The sequence below is a fragment of the Zonotrichia leucophrys genome, chromosome 1 (genome assembly GCF_028769735.1).
Source record: "Zonotrichia leucophrys gambelii isolate GWCS_2022_RI chromosome 1, RI_Zleu_2.0, whole genome shotgun sequence".
Classification (NCBI taxonomy): Eukaryota; Metazoa; Chordata; class Aves; order Passeriformes; family Passerellidae; genus Zonotrichia; species Zonotrichia leucophrys.
Genome location: NC_088169.1, coordinates 89179945 through 89195623, shown reverse-complemented (window position 1 = coordinate 89195623; position 15679 = coordinate 89179945). Strand labels below are relative to the sequence as shown.

General features: G+C 41.2%; 1 protein-coding gene across 1 annotated transcript in view; it reads left to right on the top strand.

Annotated features, from left to right (window-relative positions):
• Positions 1 to 3379: 3379 nt before the first annotated feature.
• Positions 3380 to 15679, top strand: part of DPT (dermatopontin) — a 28081-nt gene continuing 15781 nt past the window's right edge. The window contains exons 1-2 of the mRNA XM_064702505.1: positions 3380 to 3704; positions 14292 to 14417. Coding sequence (XP_064558575.1) covers positions 3406 to 3704; positions 14292 to 14417 — 425 coding nt within the window. The 5' untranslated portion in view covers positions 3380 to 3405. The remainder of the gene's footprint in view (positions 3705 to 14291; positions 14418 to 15679) is intronic.

Below are 15679 nucleotides of genomic sequence, written 5' to 3'. Positions count from 1 at the left end.
TCTGGCCATAGTCCTGAGTAATAAATATGAGATGAAATCTCTCCTATCTCTCCCGATAAATGGTGAAGTGCTGTGAGATAACACCCTCATATGCTCCTTCTGCCCTCAAAGTGGGGTAAAAACTGGCTGCCCTTGAGCCAGTCCTTTGCAGACACAGGAACTTAAACAGCACAGATACTCCAATAAAACCACATGATACTACTTTCATGCAACTCAGTTTTGTAGACACAGATCTAGTTGTACCTGTTACTGACCCAGCCTGAACCCTCACTTTTCTCATTTCAGCTCTAGCATCTTTATGTATGCCAAATAACAAATAGAGCTTTACCATTCTTTCTTCTATTTTAGTATAGAGCTTGGGCTGGCTACTGTTATGCATTCAAATAATACTTCTGCATCTGTGATTTTAGTTCAAAGCACTGAAATCTTTCTGCATTTCATGCCTGTGTCATGGCATGGCAAGAAAATACTGCAGCATTTCTTCTAATGCTCCAAAGCACTAATAACACCTGCATCACTAGAGTAATGGTGCATCTACTACCCTTAGCAGGAGAGAAACACAGAATAATTCAAGTTGGAAAGAAGATTCTTCTTTAGTCCAAGCTGTGTTAAAAATTGAGCTAACTCCAAACGTAGGCCAGGGAGGCAGGGTATCAAGAATAATTCCTTTTATCTGTCACCAGTGGGCAGGACAGAAATTAATTTTTTTATGTGATTTAAATGCAACGTTTCTTAGAGCTGATGGGGAAAACAATTACCATACAATATAGATTCCACAGCATGGAAGTAATAATGAAAGATTGATCTTAGCACCTCATATTTACTACTTCATTGATACTTTCTGCTTTTCCAAACATTGGATATGCAAGGCTGATATTTTTAAAGTCAAATTAAAAGGTAGGTAATTTCTGAGAGGGACTGATTTTTAAATATCAGGGTTTTTGCAGTGCAAACTGTAGCAGAAGACAACCAAAGACACCAAGCTGCAGATTTTTTTGCAGCTCAAAAGTACTGGCTCATCAACTGTTGTGCTTGATTCAGCGGCCAGAACAGAATAAGGCTTGCCATGTCTAAACTGCCACAACTGCTACAGGGAGTTGTTGTTCCACATCTGCTGTGTTCACTGTCTTCCCTGCAGAGCAGCCAAGCCACTTCTTGATCACAGTGCAGCTTGGAAGTGCCACTCTACCCACTAACTGGGATCAGGCAGGGTAGACTGTATGTCAGAGGGGAAAACAGACACCTCAAAGCTTCACACGCATGTGAAAGGTAGACAAAGACTGCCTACTCTCCATAGATCCTTCCTTCCACCTTCTCTTTCCCTCTTGCCTGTAATCTTGTGGGTTGTGTAAGAACTTTGTTACCAGCAATGGTGCTTATAAGGGGTTATGTGAGGTGAGGATCATATGTATATGATGTATTTTCTGCTAAAATATCTTCCATGATGTATTTTCTGCTAAAATATCTCATAGGTATCTACAGCAGTGTGCAGCATTCCCTGATGTGACTGTGTGTTTAAGGAAGTAAGAGAGGGAAAAATACACTATTGAGTTATCTGAAAAACTCATGAGAGATTGTGCAGCTCATGCACTCTGGTGCTCATCACATAACTACGAGGGGTTTTAATCTTAAATTTCCACTCTCTTAAGACATTGGGTACCCATGTCCCCCACTGGTACCTAGGATCTAGAGGAGGGCAGCTGAAGGAAAGGGCTCTTCTCTGCTGTCTCCATAGTCCCCTTCCCCAGGCATCTAGGGATGCTGCAGCTGGAAGTGAGGCACTGAGCCACACCAGCAGCTCTCACCATGCCTTGTGCATGTGGATCTGCACTGGCTGTAAGCACAGACAACTGAGATGTTGCTGCACTGCTCAGGAAAAGAGCCAACCACCACCTACAGTTTTGGTGAACAAGGATCTGCTACAAGAAAAACTATTAGCTAAAGGCACAAAAGCATCTGGCCGATGAGGCTAGAGGCAGTTCTGAGACCTGAAGTTTGTTAGTAAATGCACCTACCTCCTGGGATGCTTATAGTCCTGCAAAAAAATGACCAGGCAGGATAGATTTGGAGATCCCTAGAGAGGAACAAGTCCAGTTACTATCACAGGCATTTCTGTCAGTACCAGCAACAGAATAAAAGCTCATAAACTTTTTTTTTTGTTTCTTTTCCTTTTTTCTGTGCATGGTCCAAATGTGGAAGAGAGGTAGTAAAAAGATTTGAGAAGAACTTTGCTGCAAGAAATAGCCTTTGGATTTCACTAAAAGAGACGGAACCTGAATCTGGAACTGTTCCAAGGGTTATACATTTTATTAGTAACATAGCAGAGGCAACATAGGCATGGACTGTCTTATTAAAACATGCTCAAGTTCCAGAGTTTTCTATGGGTCAAGTACACAGTTAAGTAAAGAACATCATTCCAGACTTCCCTGAAAAGAATGAGTTCCTGATAAAGAAATTGCCTAAGGATGTTGTGTATAAACACTTTCCAAGTGGCAAGTCTGGTTTTGAATTTGCAACACAGCAGTTCCTCAGCAACAGCCTTGTGTTCCTAGCCCATGATAAAATCAAGGTAGCTTCAAGGCCCTAGCTCAAAGATTTCAGTAGGCTCTGGTCACGCATGAAGTTTTTCTCATTGTAACTTGCTTATGTGCTTTATCCTCAAATTAAAATATCTGCTGAGTCCACAGTTTCCCAGAGCTCACATACTGTCACAGCAAAATCAGTTCTGCTTGGAGGAAGCCAATGCCCTACTTCTCAGGGTGGGCTGTTTCCATGACAAGACAGAGTCTCAAGTCATTTGGGCTCCACCTTGCCTCCAACCAAACCAGCTCAAAATTTCTAAAAGAGTTTTTTCAACAGAAACAGTGAATTCCCTCACCTTGACCAATTCTCTTCTTTCTAGGCACTGGCAGAATTACGACACATACATTTAGGAAAATGATGATGGCCACACACACATTTAGGAAAAGGAGGATGGCCACACACACAGAGGATCACATTTGATTGCATGTTGGAAATGATGGGAAATGGCAACTTCAAATAGAGCTTTAATTTCAAATAAAGTAGTTTCCAAACTTAACCGCTGTCTGGAGGATGAAAGTGGCATGTCTGTGACAGTTGTACTGTGACATGTAGCTTGCTGTGCTCAGTAGCTCTGCAGTGAAGGATCACAGATGGTTTGCGGTGCTGGGAAGACCCTGCTCTTAGGGACTGAAGTCTTACTGTACTTGCAGAATTCCACCTTAAAAGTAATTGGACATCTCTGTAGCTCAGAGGTTTGCTAAGCAATGACACACTGCACTTGGATTTGGAAACATAACATCTGGAAGCCAAATGTTAGAGGCAATATAAAAGGGCCAGCCCCACAAACCAGAGGGGCACTTCTAAGCCAGGAACATCTTCAGGATGGACATTTTCCTTCTCTGTGTGTTCCTGCCTCTGGTGACTGTGGCATGGGGCCAGTACAGTGACTATTATTATGGTCCCTATAATTATGGAGATAACGATGAATGGGTCAATGTGTACCGGCAAGGTTTCAACTTTCAGTGCCCGCATGGGCAGGTGATCGTGGCCGTCAGAAGTGTCTTCAGCAAGAAGGAAGGCTCTGACAGACTGTGGAACTATGCCTGCATGCCAGCATCCCAGAGCCTCGGTGAGCCGACAGAGTGCTGGTGGGAAGAGATCAACAGAGCGGGAACCGAATGGTAGGATAACCCCAGCCATCCCTGAAGGGCACGGCCCTGACAACCCCTGTGGAATGTGGGTCCTAATACTGTGGTCAGAGCAATGCAAATGCATATGAATGCCATGATAACCTGCAGGTTTTGCTGCCTTAAGACTCTTTAATCACATGCATTGGAGCTGATCAGCATCACATTTGTCTCCTCTGTAGCAGTTTCTTGCTGGAGGATGTCAGGGTCCTTCGGTCACTCACAACCTCAGCTCTGAAGTGGTTTGGTGTTGCTATTGTTTCAATGATGAGGAAAATGAGGCAAGCACCTATTGTGAGGAGAGCATAAAGTCCCTCTTGAAAAGTCACATTGAATCAGTGACTAAACAGGGAAACAAATTGCAAAACTCCTCACTTCATCCTCACGCTCTGATCACTCTGATTAGGAAAAATAATCTCTGTATTGCACTGGCTCTTTGCTTTGTGTTTTTGTTGCTAAGCTTTTTGGCTTAAGCATAAACAAATGCTGTTTTCTAGTTGTGCTGTTGTTACAGGAGCCAAAAATCCACACTAACAAGTGATGATGGTGGCACATATATCTGCATGGTGATAGCAGAAGATCATGTTAATTCCCTGATAGCATCCGTTTGCTTAGCTAGATGTTACATTTTCCATTAACCTTGGAGGCACAGGTGATCACATTATGTGGAGACAATAATTTCTGGAAATATGTATAGCATTTCATATTTGGGCAGAATACCCAGTATTTAATTATTTTCTGGGGTTTTTAATGAAATGGGAAACAGAGTATTGGACAAATCTGGGATTGAAATATTCTTTGGACAGAATGAAATGCATGCAGTAATGAGTATTTTCAAATACTTGAAATAGTTTTGCCCCAGAAATTGCATTGTGATTTTTTGATTTTTTTTTTTTTTACATGGGACTATGTTAGCTATGAAATGTGAAGTTTCTGCTTTTTTAATGATTCAAAATTTTGTTCTGAATTAATCATATTCTTTCATTTACCATGTGACGCATGCCTATGGCTGATGCAATTGCTAAGGGAAAAAACAATTGACTCTATGTTTAACTTTGGAATAAAAACTGAAAAAAAGGGGGAGAGCTGCAAAACAGGCAGAAAGAACGCATTGTGATAATCCTGGACAACTCCTTCATTTTTAATATACTTATGCAATTTCTATGTATTGCATAGTAATTTTGAATTAGACATTGCTTTTTGTTCAAAATAAACTTATTTTTTCACTCTCTAGAACTCTGTGGCAGCAATTGCTCAAGTTCACTTTTCACAAACAGGATAGTGTATAAGTCTATACAGAACATTTTCTTCTGCTATGTATCCATTCATCACTGTGTTCGGTATGTCAGCATGACTACATCCACAGTGTATTATCTGAATCTTGTTTCCTTCATCTCTTAAAAAAATATCTTTTCACTTTGCCCTCTTTGTTGCCTACTTTTTTCCTATAGCAAACCCTTTATTTTCTCTATTTCATAAAAGAAACTATTTCTTTTTCAACCCCTTTTTAATTGTTTATCTCAGTTTCTCTCCCTTTACTAGTTTTTGGAGTTATTTTAGTAATTCTTCACTAGCTTACCTTTGCAGGTGAACTTGTGCTCCTACTTACTTGGGCCATTTCCATAAATGCTGGTTGGATTCTGCAGTTTTCAGTTTTCCACCCCCAGGGCTGAGCTAGTTCTCTCAACAGTGCTTCATGGAGAGAGGCTTGCAGCATGCAAGCACACCCCTGGTAATGCCAACACTGCTGCCCAAGAGCCCAGTGACTGGAGTGAAAGTGTAGGCCAGTGTAGCCTCAAATTAATGTGGTGGCACAGATATATCCTGGGGAAGCTTTGAGAATCCTGCCTTCTCTCTTGGCATTCTTATTTGTCATAGGTGCCCCTCTTCTCTCTCTCTTCCCCATCCACCTCAGCGCTATTTGGAGCCATCCCCAATTCTAAAAAGATTCATGCAATAATCAAGTGGGAGCCCAAATATGAGTCACCATATGTACCAATGGCTCCTGTTTGGTCAACTCTCTTCCCTGCTGATCTCCCAACAAACCAATCTGTTGGTGAGCAATATGTCATTCTCAGGTCAGCTGACACAGCACTCTGCTGGACTTGCTAGTACATTTTCCCATCCTTGTAGGATGGACTAAAATATTCCTTCTTCAGCTCTGTCTCACAGAATATTTTGTCTCACCTTGCACACCACATCCAGTGATGCTCAATTGCTTGTACCACCAGTAACTACAAGTCTGCCAAGTTTTTGCTAAAATTTTGCAGAATCAATTAGGTCTGAAAAGACTTGAAATCATTGAGTCCAACCTATGACTGAACACTACCAGGTCAACTGAGTGTCACATCTGGTCTGTCCTTATACACTTCCAGGGATGGGTGAACTCCACCACCCATCTAAGCTGTGGGCTGCCAGATTTTTCAGGAGTATGCTGTGGGATCCAGTGTCAAAGGCTGCTACTCTGCTGCAATTGAGGCTTTTTATTCTTTTCCCTACCTTCACTGAGCAACGAGAACAAGCTTGCTGAATCTTTTGTAAAATCCTTTTTACTTAATAATAGGTAGCAGCTGTGCCTTTCCCTCACCCACACACCTTCAACCATGCTTTTGCTTTCAGGCTGAACATGTCTCCATTCTTCTAGTTCTCCTCTGGAGGTTTTGGATTCCAACAGTCCTAAGCAAGCACTGATCATACCTGCAGCTCTTCTCTGAGTTCCCTCTGGTTTCTCAGCCAGAACCCTAGTCAGGAAATCTAGTCGGGCAGAAACACCAAATTTAAATAACCTTTGACATATTATGCTTATGGCATTTCAAATTTCAAATGGTGATTTTCAAATTACCATTCCTGACTGCTGCAAAGCTGCACAATAGAGACAAACTCATGAGAGTTTAGAAAATACAGTAAAAAAAAAAAAACAAAAACAAGCTTAGGAGAGAAAATGAAGAGGGAATATAAAAGAGAAGAAAGAGTTTTCCACTCATTATTTTCTTTGGCCTTCAGTATTTGGGACAAAATGACAGAAATGGATGGTGGGACCATAGGGATAAGAGAGCTGGGGGGAGGAGGGAACCACTGGCAGAGCTTCCTGGTAAGTTTACTTCTTTCACTAACACTAGGGATTATACAGATTTAGATAATCAAACCATAAAACTTACAATCTTTCAGATATGAAAAAACAATCCAACAGAAAGAGGACAATGACACAGATCCACATTAGGCATCTAATACCTAATAATGCTTAGTTTATGGCCTTTGCCTCCTTCCAGGGTCAATGGAGAGAACAGGTACTCTAAAAACTACTCTCTGGGGCACCCCATCTCTTTCACAAGCAGACTCATGAAGACCAATCCCTTCTAACCACTACCTAGAATTACCTAGTGGCATTTCAGAATATATCTACCTATGGTGCTTCACTGCATAAATGCATCCCTGAAGTTAATCATATATATACATGCACTTCTGAAGAAATTATGTGCATTTGTGCTTTGCTGAAAGGACATAAGAAGTCTGTGAACCTGTTAGAAGACTCAAAGGGGAAATTGTGGCAATAGATTGCATCAGATGATCAGGAATGCCTTCTCAGCCTCATTAATCTCTGAATATTTTTAAAGTTAAGTACATGTGCAAAGACTTTGTTGAATCTGTTTCAACACCTTACTTCTTCAGACTAAGGTTAACTGTCTGCTAACCAAGATGATATTCAAAAGAGAGACAGCAACTGGGAGCAAAAAACAGTTCTTGGATAATTTGGAAATCCTCATGTCTAGAGTAGGGAAAAGTCTCCAGAGCATGCCCTGATTCTGCAGTCTTTCTACTGCAGAAGTCCTCGAGTCCTTCTACTCCTTCTAATTTTTATGCTGCAGCTTCTCAAAGAAACCTATCTTTTCAGGGTGCACAAATTTTATGTTCTTATCTCCATTTGTACTGCAGAAATTTTGACCTTGTTTAAATATTTCACCACCTAAGGTCTGAATGATTGAGGGTGACACTGTTCTTCACTGCTTTGTTGAATACTACAGAGTTGTCTCTACAGACAAGCCTCTGAACAAGGGTTTTAATAAAAGCTGTTTTTCTTGCCGAAAACTATCATACCAAAAGACAGGGTTCACACAAACAAAGGAACAAAAGCTTGCAAGTGAAGACAAACAGCTCTTCCCTCCAGTAAAATAAGTTTGGTTTACACCACATGATACAAATGAAATCATGCCATATCCTCATACTCCCAGTTAGCTGTAAAGAAAAAAGGAGAAGGATTTCCAGCCAAGAGCTATATTTACTCCCCGTTTATTGCCTCTTTTCCTCATTTAGATATCTGAGAAAGTGTTTAGATGGGACTTGGAAAAACCAGATATAAAGATTCTCCCTCTCCACTCCCTTTCTCTCCCTCCTTTGCCCACAAACTAGGTGCAAAGACAGACTACTGAGCAAAGGATCCTCCTGTTCAGGTTCTGGCAGTACACCTTGGTATATCAGTAGGAACTATTTTTGTGCCCAATCTGCAACCAGTCCACAATTTCAGATCTGAGGCTGTATGATATTACCCAATCCCAATAATCCAGCTGCTCTTTGAAAATGTTCCCATTTGTGCTATCTACACAAGCAAGTTAATTTTCTTTAGAGCCCTAAGTTTATGTTAAAGGACTAGTGCTGCAAGTCCATTTAGCACAGCTGCAATGGACTGAGTCCAGAGGGAGCATCTGAGGAGAAGAGGAATGTTTCTGTAGAAAAGGAGGCCTCGTCAGCTACTGTCAAGAAAAAATCACCAGAGTGAAAAGGGCCTTGGCTTCTATTGGAATTAAATACATCACACTGCAATGGCCTTCCCTGGGTCAGGGAGAAAACAATAAGTCATAAATGTCCCCGGAATGAAAAAAAATATTGCTGAAGATATTATTACAGAGGCTGCCTTTGGCATGTGGCATAACAACATGTCTCAGCGCCCCACAACAGATAGGGAACACTCCTTGAAAAATTGGCTTTTGGAGACTGATGTGACCTAATCAAACACATAAAAGTTGCTCCCTCTGTCTGGGTGCCAGAGTTGCAGGTGTCCTGAGCTTGCCCTCAACCTCTTATGTCTGCCCATTCGCCTGTAACAGACTGACCATTGAATTAGCTCTCATCACACAATTAATCCAATTACACAGAGGGAGGACATACCACAAAGATAACTCAGGAGAGCAGTATAGGGCCTCTCCTCCACAGGGACATGGAATGACACTCTCATGTTACCCTGTTATTAGGAACAAATCACGCTCAATGCAGCATGACCTGGTGCCCACTGAGCTGTTTGTCAGCCTCTGCATGGCTCTAGAGGGCTTCAGGGAGCATAATCCCAGTCAATGCAGCAGGAATTCAGTGCGTTCTCTAACAGCACTACTCCCTGCAGCCTAACATGGGCTTCCCTGAGCAGACTTGTAATGAACAGCCTTCCTCTTTGGGTTCTCATCCTCAGGATAACATGGTGCTGATGTAGCTGAGGAACAGGGGGGCTCAGAGGGAGTTTTCCCGGGGCTTTACTTAGAAAAGAGCAAAATTAAGGTGCAGGCATAAGTCTGAAGTGTCACCAAAACTGATTCCACTGCTCAAAACAATTCTATTGTTGCAAGCCAGGTTTGTATTCAGTCTGGCAGACACCTGTTGAGCCAATGAGGAACACGCTTGGCTGCAAAGGTTATTACTGATGTTCACAAATAACATGGCACAATTTAAGAGGAACTATAGGGTGAAACAGGTCATGCACAGATCCAAAATTCACATATGCATTTTGGGTGGGTTTGTTTCACACCAGCTCTTTTTTGGTCTCACAGATGAAAGCTCACTAGTGAAGAACAAAAGCAGTTCTGACCTGAACTGAATCTGTAACATGGATGTATGCTTTGATTGCATGCCATGACAGAGCTCAGCTGTACAACACTCATTAACCAGTTCAGAAGAAAATTTGGCAGAGGAGAGACTTTTCACAGGAATCACAGCAGGCCAGGAAGGTCTCAGATAACATATCCCTGTTGCTACACAGAAGTCCTCCCAGAATAAGACTTTCTATGGAACACTGCAGTCATTTCCCACACTGTACCCAAGGCAAGGGCAACTTCCCATCCAAGAGCACCTGATCTTCACCACCAATCTTCTCACTCCCCTCCCACCAACCAGTTCGCCTCTTCTTCTCCCAGTACCAGATCCAAAAGACAACATTTCACACTTGACAACTTGAGCCAGCTAGAAAAAGAAAACCTACCCACTGCCAAGTTTAATCCCACACAGTCCCAGCCAGTTTCTCACGTTCTCCTGCATTCACCTTGTAAGAGGCATTTTCCTCTCTTCTTAGCAATGTCAGGATTTCAGGAGTGAGGAGAACCTGGTAACATTAATATGAATACTAAACTAGCCTTAATAGTAAAAGTGCTAAAGAGTGGGTCTTGTGAAAAAAATATTGTTTTGACTTGGCTATAAATCCAAGTTCCTGAATCACTAGTTTTTACTCACCCTACTTACTTCAGGATTTGCTGTGATTCAAGAGTAGTGAATTCAACAGAGAAGGAAAAAAATCTGATATATTAAGTGTTGTTTTCAGATTAGTGCATAGAGCAACTGGCTGAAAAGGTGTGTGAGGAGGGTTGTTTGTTTCCCTTGAAGAATTACTTTCTGCTTGTAGGAAAGTGGTCAGCTGGGAAAAAGAAAGGGAAGGAAATATTTTATATGGCCTCACAAATAAGCACTCCAAGTTCTGAGAGCATCTCTTCATTTTTGAAGGAGTGTCTGAATTTTACTTGAAAACTAGAAAGATTACAGCAAATAATCTTACATTATCTCAAAGCTAAAGAAAAGTACTTCAACATCACTATTATTTTTGTTTTTGCTAAACCAAATACTGAGCTTGAATAAAAGATTACAGGACCTTGTGTATGAGACAGAAGCAAAGAGAGAGAATTGAACATGGCCTTTAATACGTATTTCAAATTTTACTTTGAATTACATTAAAACAAAAATGCAATTTAATTATAAAACATTACTTACATCCAGGTACACTTTCCATCTAAGAAATTAATTTTTAAGGCAACACCAATTATATTTTTTAATCAAACTTATTATGAGAAGACAGAATCAGAATAAAAAATAACCACACTTCCTAAAATCTGGTATTCAAATGTGAGTGCATGTAAGCATAGGAGTGTTTTGCTAGCTAGGTTTGTTTCTCAATTTACTATAGAGAGAAGTGTCCATGAGTGACATCTCTTTCAAAATGAATCTTTCCATCACAACCGAAATATATTAGTAGAAATAATGTGTCCTGTGAGAAACAACTGCTCACTTTGAAAATTTAAAAAAGTTTATTAAACCTTAACAAAAATACAACAAAGGACTACATAAGGAAAAAGCTGCAGCACTGGGAATTGCCATCGTAGATACCACATGGCCAGTGCATCTTCAAGATGGATGCTCAGTATTTTGTACCCCTGGGGGGTTTCATCAGCCAACTCTGGCCGCTCCCAAAGTCTGTCAGTCAGTTCTTCTTTGCCATTTATCAGTGGAGACTGCTTTCTTGTAACTTGATTGGAGGCGAGGTGTTGCCATGCTGCCCCCTAAGCACCAAGCTTTTCCATTCCCAGCTGTCCCATGCAAGGGGCACATGGCACAGCTTCTGTCCCAGAGAACCCCGGCTGTCTGATGGTCACAACACGGGGCGGGGAAAGGGAACCGTGCGGAGAACAGAGGACATCTAAACTATAATAACATAACTATACATCACTAAAGCTTTTCTTAATATTCACAAAATAGTTTTCTTTCAATTATGAGAGACAATCATCTTATTATCCATCTATAATGAAAAAAAACAGGCAGGAGATCTTTTCTCCTTTTTAGTGTCTTTATTAAAAGAGATCAGCTCAAGGTTGGGAGGCTCAATGGGGCCGCGGTCTCGCCGTCATCTCCTCCCAGGAGTGGCTCGCAGGAGGAGGACAGTGCAGCTTTGTCCCCTGGGGAGCAGAGCCGGAGGTCCCGTCCTCACCAGAGCAGTGGGGGAGAACCCCGGGTCACAACTTTGGGGTTGCCTCCCAGGGTCTTGCCTCTAGCCGGGGTCCTTCCGTAGCTAGGTGAGGGTTAAAAAAAGGTCTCAGCATCTCTGCAGGCTCTGTACTTTGTTCCTCATGTCCAGACATCACTTTGATCTCTTAATTCTGTGTTGGCTCATTGTTTTTGGGGTCTTTTGGTAAATTTGGTGGGGGTCCTCTCTCGTTGCATTCTGGGTCTGAGGTTATCTGCAAGGACTCCGATGACTCTTCTTGCACTGTCCTAGAAGGGCCATCAACCTGGCTTTAGGCAGGGCAGGTACTGATACTAAAGGAGTAGTTAACGAAAATGACTGGTGATTACAATAACAAGCAGTTAGAACTCCACCCTGGCAGCAACTGGTCCAACCTGTTCACTCTGCAACCTTTTAAAAAAAAATTGTCAGCTTTTTCTACTTATAACATATAACTTGTCAGGAAAATAAAAACTGTAATAGGACAAAGGCAAAGAGGACAGGACTTCCCAGACTGAATGTCAATAGGTGGGAAGAGAAAAGAAGGAAGAGCCTCCCACAAAGGCAAGTGAGCAGGAATATCAGACGTTGATCTCATCAGTGAGGATGGAAAGTTGCAGGGCAGTGTTGAGCTTCTGACGGGAAATGGAGAAATAAAGTGCTCCCAACATTGCACCTATGCAAAAGAGCTAGAAAATCTCCTCTCCCAGGGGCATGAGGACTTGAGCAGTGCAAACACAGATAGGAAGGGAGAGAGATGGAGGATGAGGCACAAATTTGTTGCTATTTTACACAGCTCATCTTGCAACAGGTATAACCAATCCCTATCCTGCTGTGTATCAACCATTCTTCCATCAGGATAACACCAATCATCTGCAGCTATCCACTATGTTTACTCAGAGTCTTAGCCATATGTTCCTATGGCCTATGAGCCAAAAATCAGAACAACTTCCTATCAAAGCCCTGCTGAAATCCTCTGAGTGAAAGCCAGACTGCCATACTTGGTGTGATACCATGGCAACTCAGAGTCCCCATCACAACTGAATTCTGAAGGTCCTTGAAAGAGTCTCACAAAGCACAAGTATTGTGGCCCCATCACCTTGGGAGATACAGGGACAAATAAATGTAAATACTCTTTACAAATAAATGTAAATACTCTTGTCTGAACAACAGAACGAAGGGGAAGAGACAGAGAAGAGACCCTTTGGTTCAAAAATGGATGCTGAAAACTAGGCAGGGAAATTCATCTCTGCACTGGTCAAAATTGATCAGTTTTTCAGCTTTTGCATACTTCAGCCTCACCCTGTCTTTGCAAGCACTAACACTCCTGTGCACAAGTGAATGACTTTCCAAACACCAAACTCCAGTAGATGATGTGTGTTCCCTTCTGGGTACTTCAGGTCTTTAGAATAAATTATGAGGTCATTGAATGAAACTAAGGGAGATTTTTGGTAATTGTTATACATACAGTTACTTCTGAAAGTGTCTTTCAGATAGATCATTGTAATTGATTTTATGAAATCGCAGAGAATGTTTGCTACAGGTTTTCCTTGATGAAAGAAAAAGAAAGAAAAGGAAAAGTGATGGAAGAAACAGCACTCCTATAATTTTCAGGATAGGGAAACAGTGAGGCCAGGAGGGTGCTTGAGAGAATGAGGACCGGATAGCTGAACCAATGACCTGTCTGTTTTCATGGGCTCCTTGTCTTTAGTCTCCAAGAAGCGAGGTATTCAAACTGATTGTCACTTGAATTACTTTGGGTATCAGTGTTAAAGTGTTGAAGGGTGTGCAGACAGAGGCATGCATGCTTTGAAACCATGTCTATTCTGCCTGGAGGCAGTGATTCACAGGTATGATAGAATTATCGAGCACACAGAAAACATGGAGCAGCAGATTTTTCTTTTGAAAATCCAGTCATAAACTTTATGTGACTCTTAAAATTACGTAACATCTGAATCACAGTTTTCCTTATGTGATTGCTATCAAATAATGATTTCATCATAAGCCTAAATGCTTTTAATAAAGAATCCCTTCTCCTAGAAATACATAGTAGTGAAAGCAACCAATGAAAAAAGTTAATGAACTTCTTTTAAAAAATAGCTTCTCAAGCTTTTTCTTTTTTTATTGTGGTAGAGAAGTAGTTGAAAAGGTTAGTTCAATAAAGCCCAAATCCTCAAATACCAACAGTCATAGACAAAAATATTAATGGACTATTTTGAACTCAGTCTTATGATTTGTAAACAGTTGAGAATAGTAATACCAGAACAATCTTCTTTCGTGATAAGCATACTAGAATGATTAAATACTTTAGCCTGATTAAATAGTTTTAGGTGCAACATAAATGCTAAGACATTGGTTAACTACTGCTGGTTTCTTATAGAAAATTGTTACTCTATACGCAGCAAGGGCAAACAGTGCTTCTCAGCACAAAGTCAAACCCTCAACTTGCACTCTATATCAAAAATGCTGATGCTGTTTTGAGAAATGCTTGAAACTATCAAGGAATCTAATACCATGTTTTCCTTGTGTGTTCTCCTCTCTACCCTCATTATTAGGTATCAAACCTGCTCAAACAATGGGCTGGTGGCTGGTTTCCAGAGTCAGTATTTTCCATCAGTGCTGGACCGTGAATGGCAATTTTACTGCTGCCGCTATAGCCGGAGGTGCCCATATTCCTGCTGGTGAGTTCAAGCAGACACCAAATCCATGATCTTCATTCTCCCAACAATCCCTATCAATGTCTTTGGCTGCTTGACCTGTCAGAAAACTTGTCTGAAAAAGAGTTAACTGTGTTTTATAGAGCTTAGCATGTTATTTCCAGTCTGCTGCAGGATTATTAAGGATCCAAGGCTAAGGGAAAGAATAAGGGTGCAGTTACACTGAACAGCACAACACAGTAGCTGGCCCTCAGTGAAAGGTCTAGGGATCAGCATCAGCCTAGCTGCGCTGGAAACCATGACAGAAGTCTCCAAAGTGGAGTGATATTTTCCTACTATAAATCCAGCATATTTACTGGAGTAGGAGCATCTCTGTGCTACACATTTGTGCAACAATGACTTACAAGACTGAACTTTTACCACTTACCTCAGAAAAAATATTAGTAGTGCATATGACTATGCTTTCTCTCTCAAAAATGTTTAAAGATCAAAGTCAAAATGAGCTACTGATCATAAGCCCAGAAGAAAAACGTGGTCTCAGCAGAGTATCACAAATAGTGCTGGCGACTTAATGGAGACTGAAAAAATGAGCTGCGAATCCCAAGCTTCCCATTTTCTCTAAAATGCACCACAGGTGTGGTTTCTCTAAATTAAAACCAAAGACAGCCGCAGATTTTGTAGAGGCAGCTTGTATTTCTCCTGTCCATTCTGTTCAAGAGAAGCCATCATTTTATGCTCCAGGGTTACATTCAGCTTAAATTTAGCTATTTTCCGTGATACAAAGAATAACCTGCCTACATTTAAGAAAAAAGTAAACCTGTGCTTGAACCGTTTTTCCACACCTCAGTTTTGAAGGAGGCTTCCCGCTGAGATGCATACAAACTGTTTATGTGCCTGTTGGTCTTACTTGGCTGGCTGGCTACTGGCCAAACACAACAGCACTGCCTTGCTTTTCATCCTTCAGTCTCCTTCCAGCCAGGTGGAAAATAAATGTTTTTATTATTATTATTTTTAATGCCTTTAAATTACAGGAACTGTGTAACAAGGTTATTTAACATTCTTCTGAACATTCTTCTGCCTCCTTTCCAGCAGACATTGCCTATGTATGTTTCCTACCTGGGGGTTTATTTACATACCTGCCCAGGCTCTTCCCTCTGAGGGAAACTCAGACTTTTAAGCAGTTCTTCCAATCTCTTGTACTCCTCTAATATTGCATACATTTTCAGAGAGACAACAGAAATCTGATACTTTTGTTATTGTTGACAGTTCTACTTCCCTCAGATGTT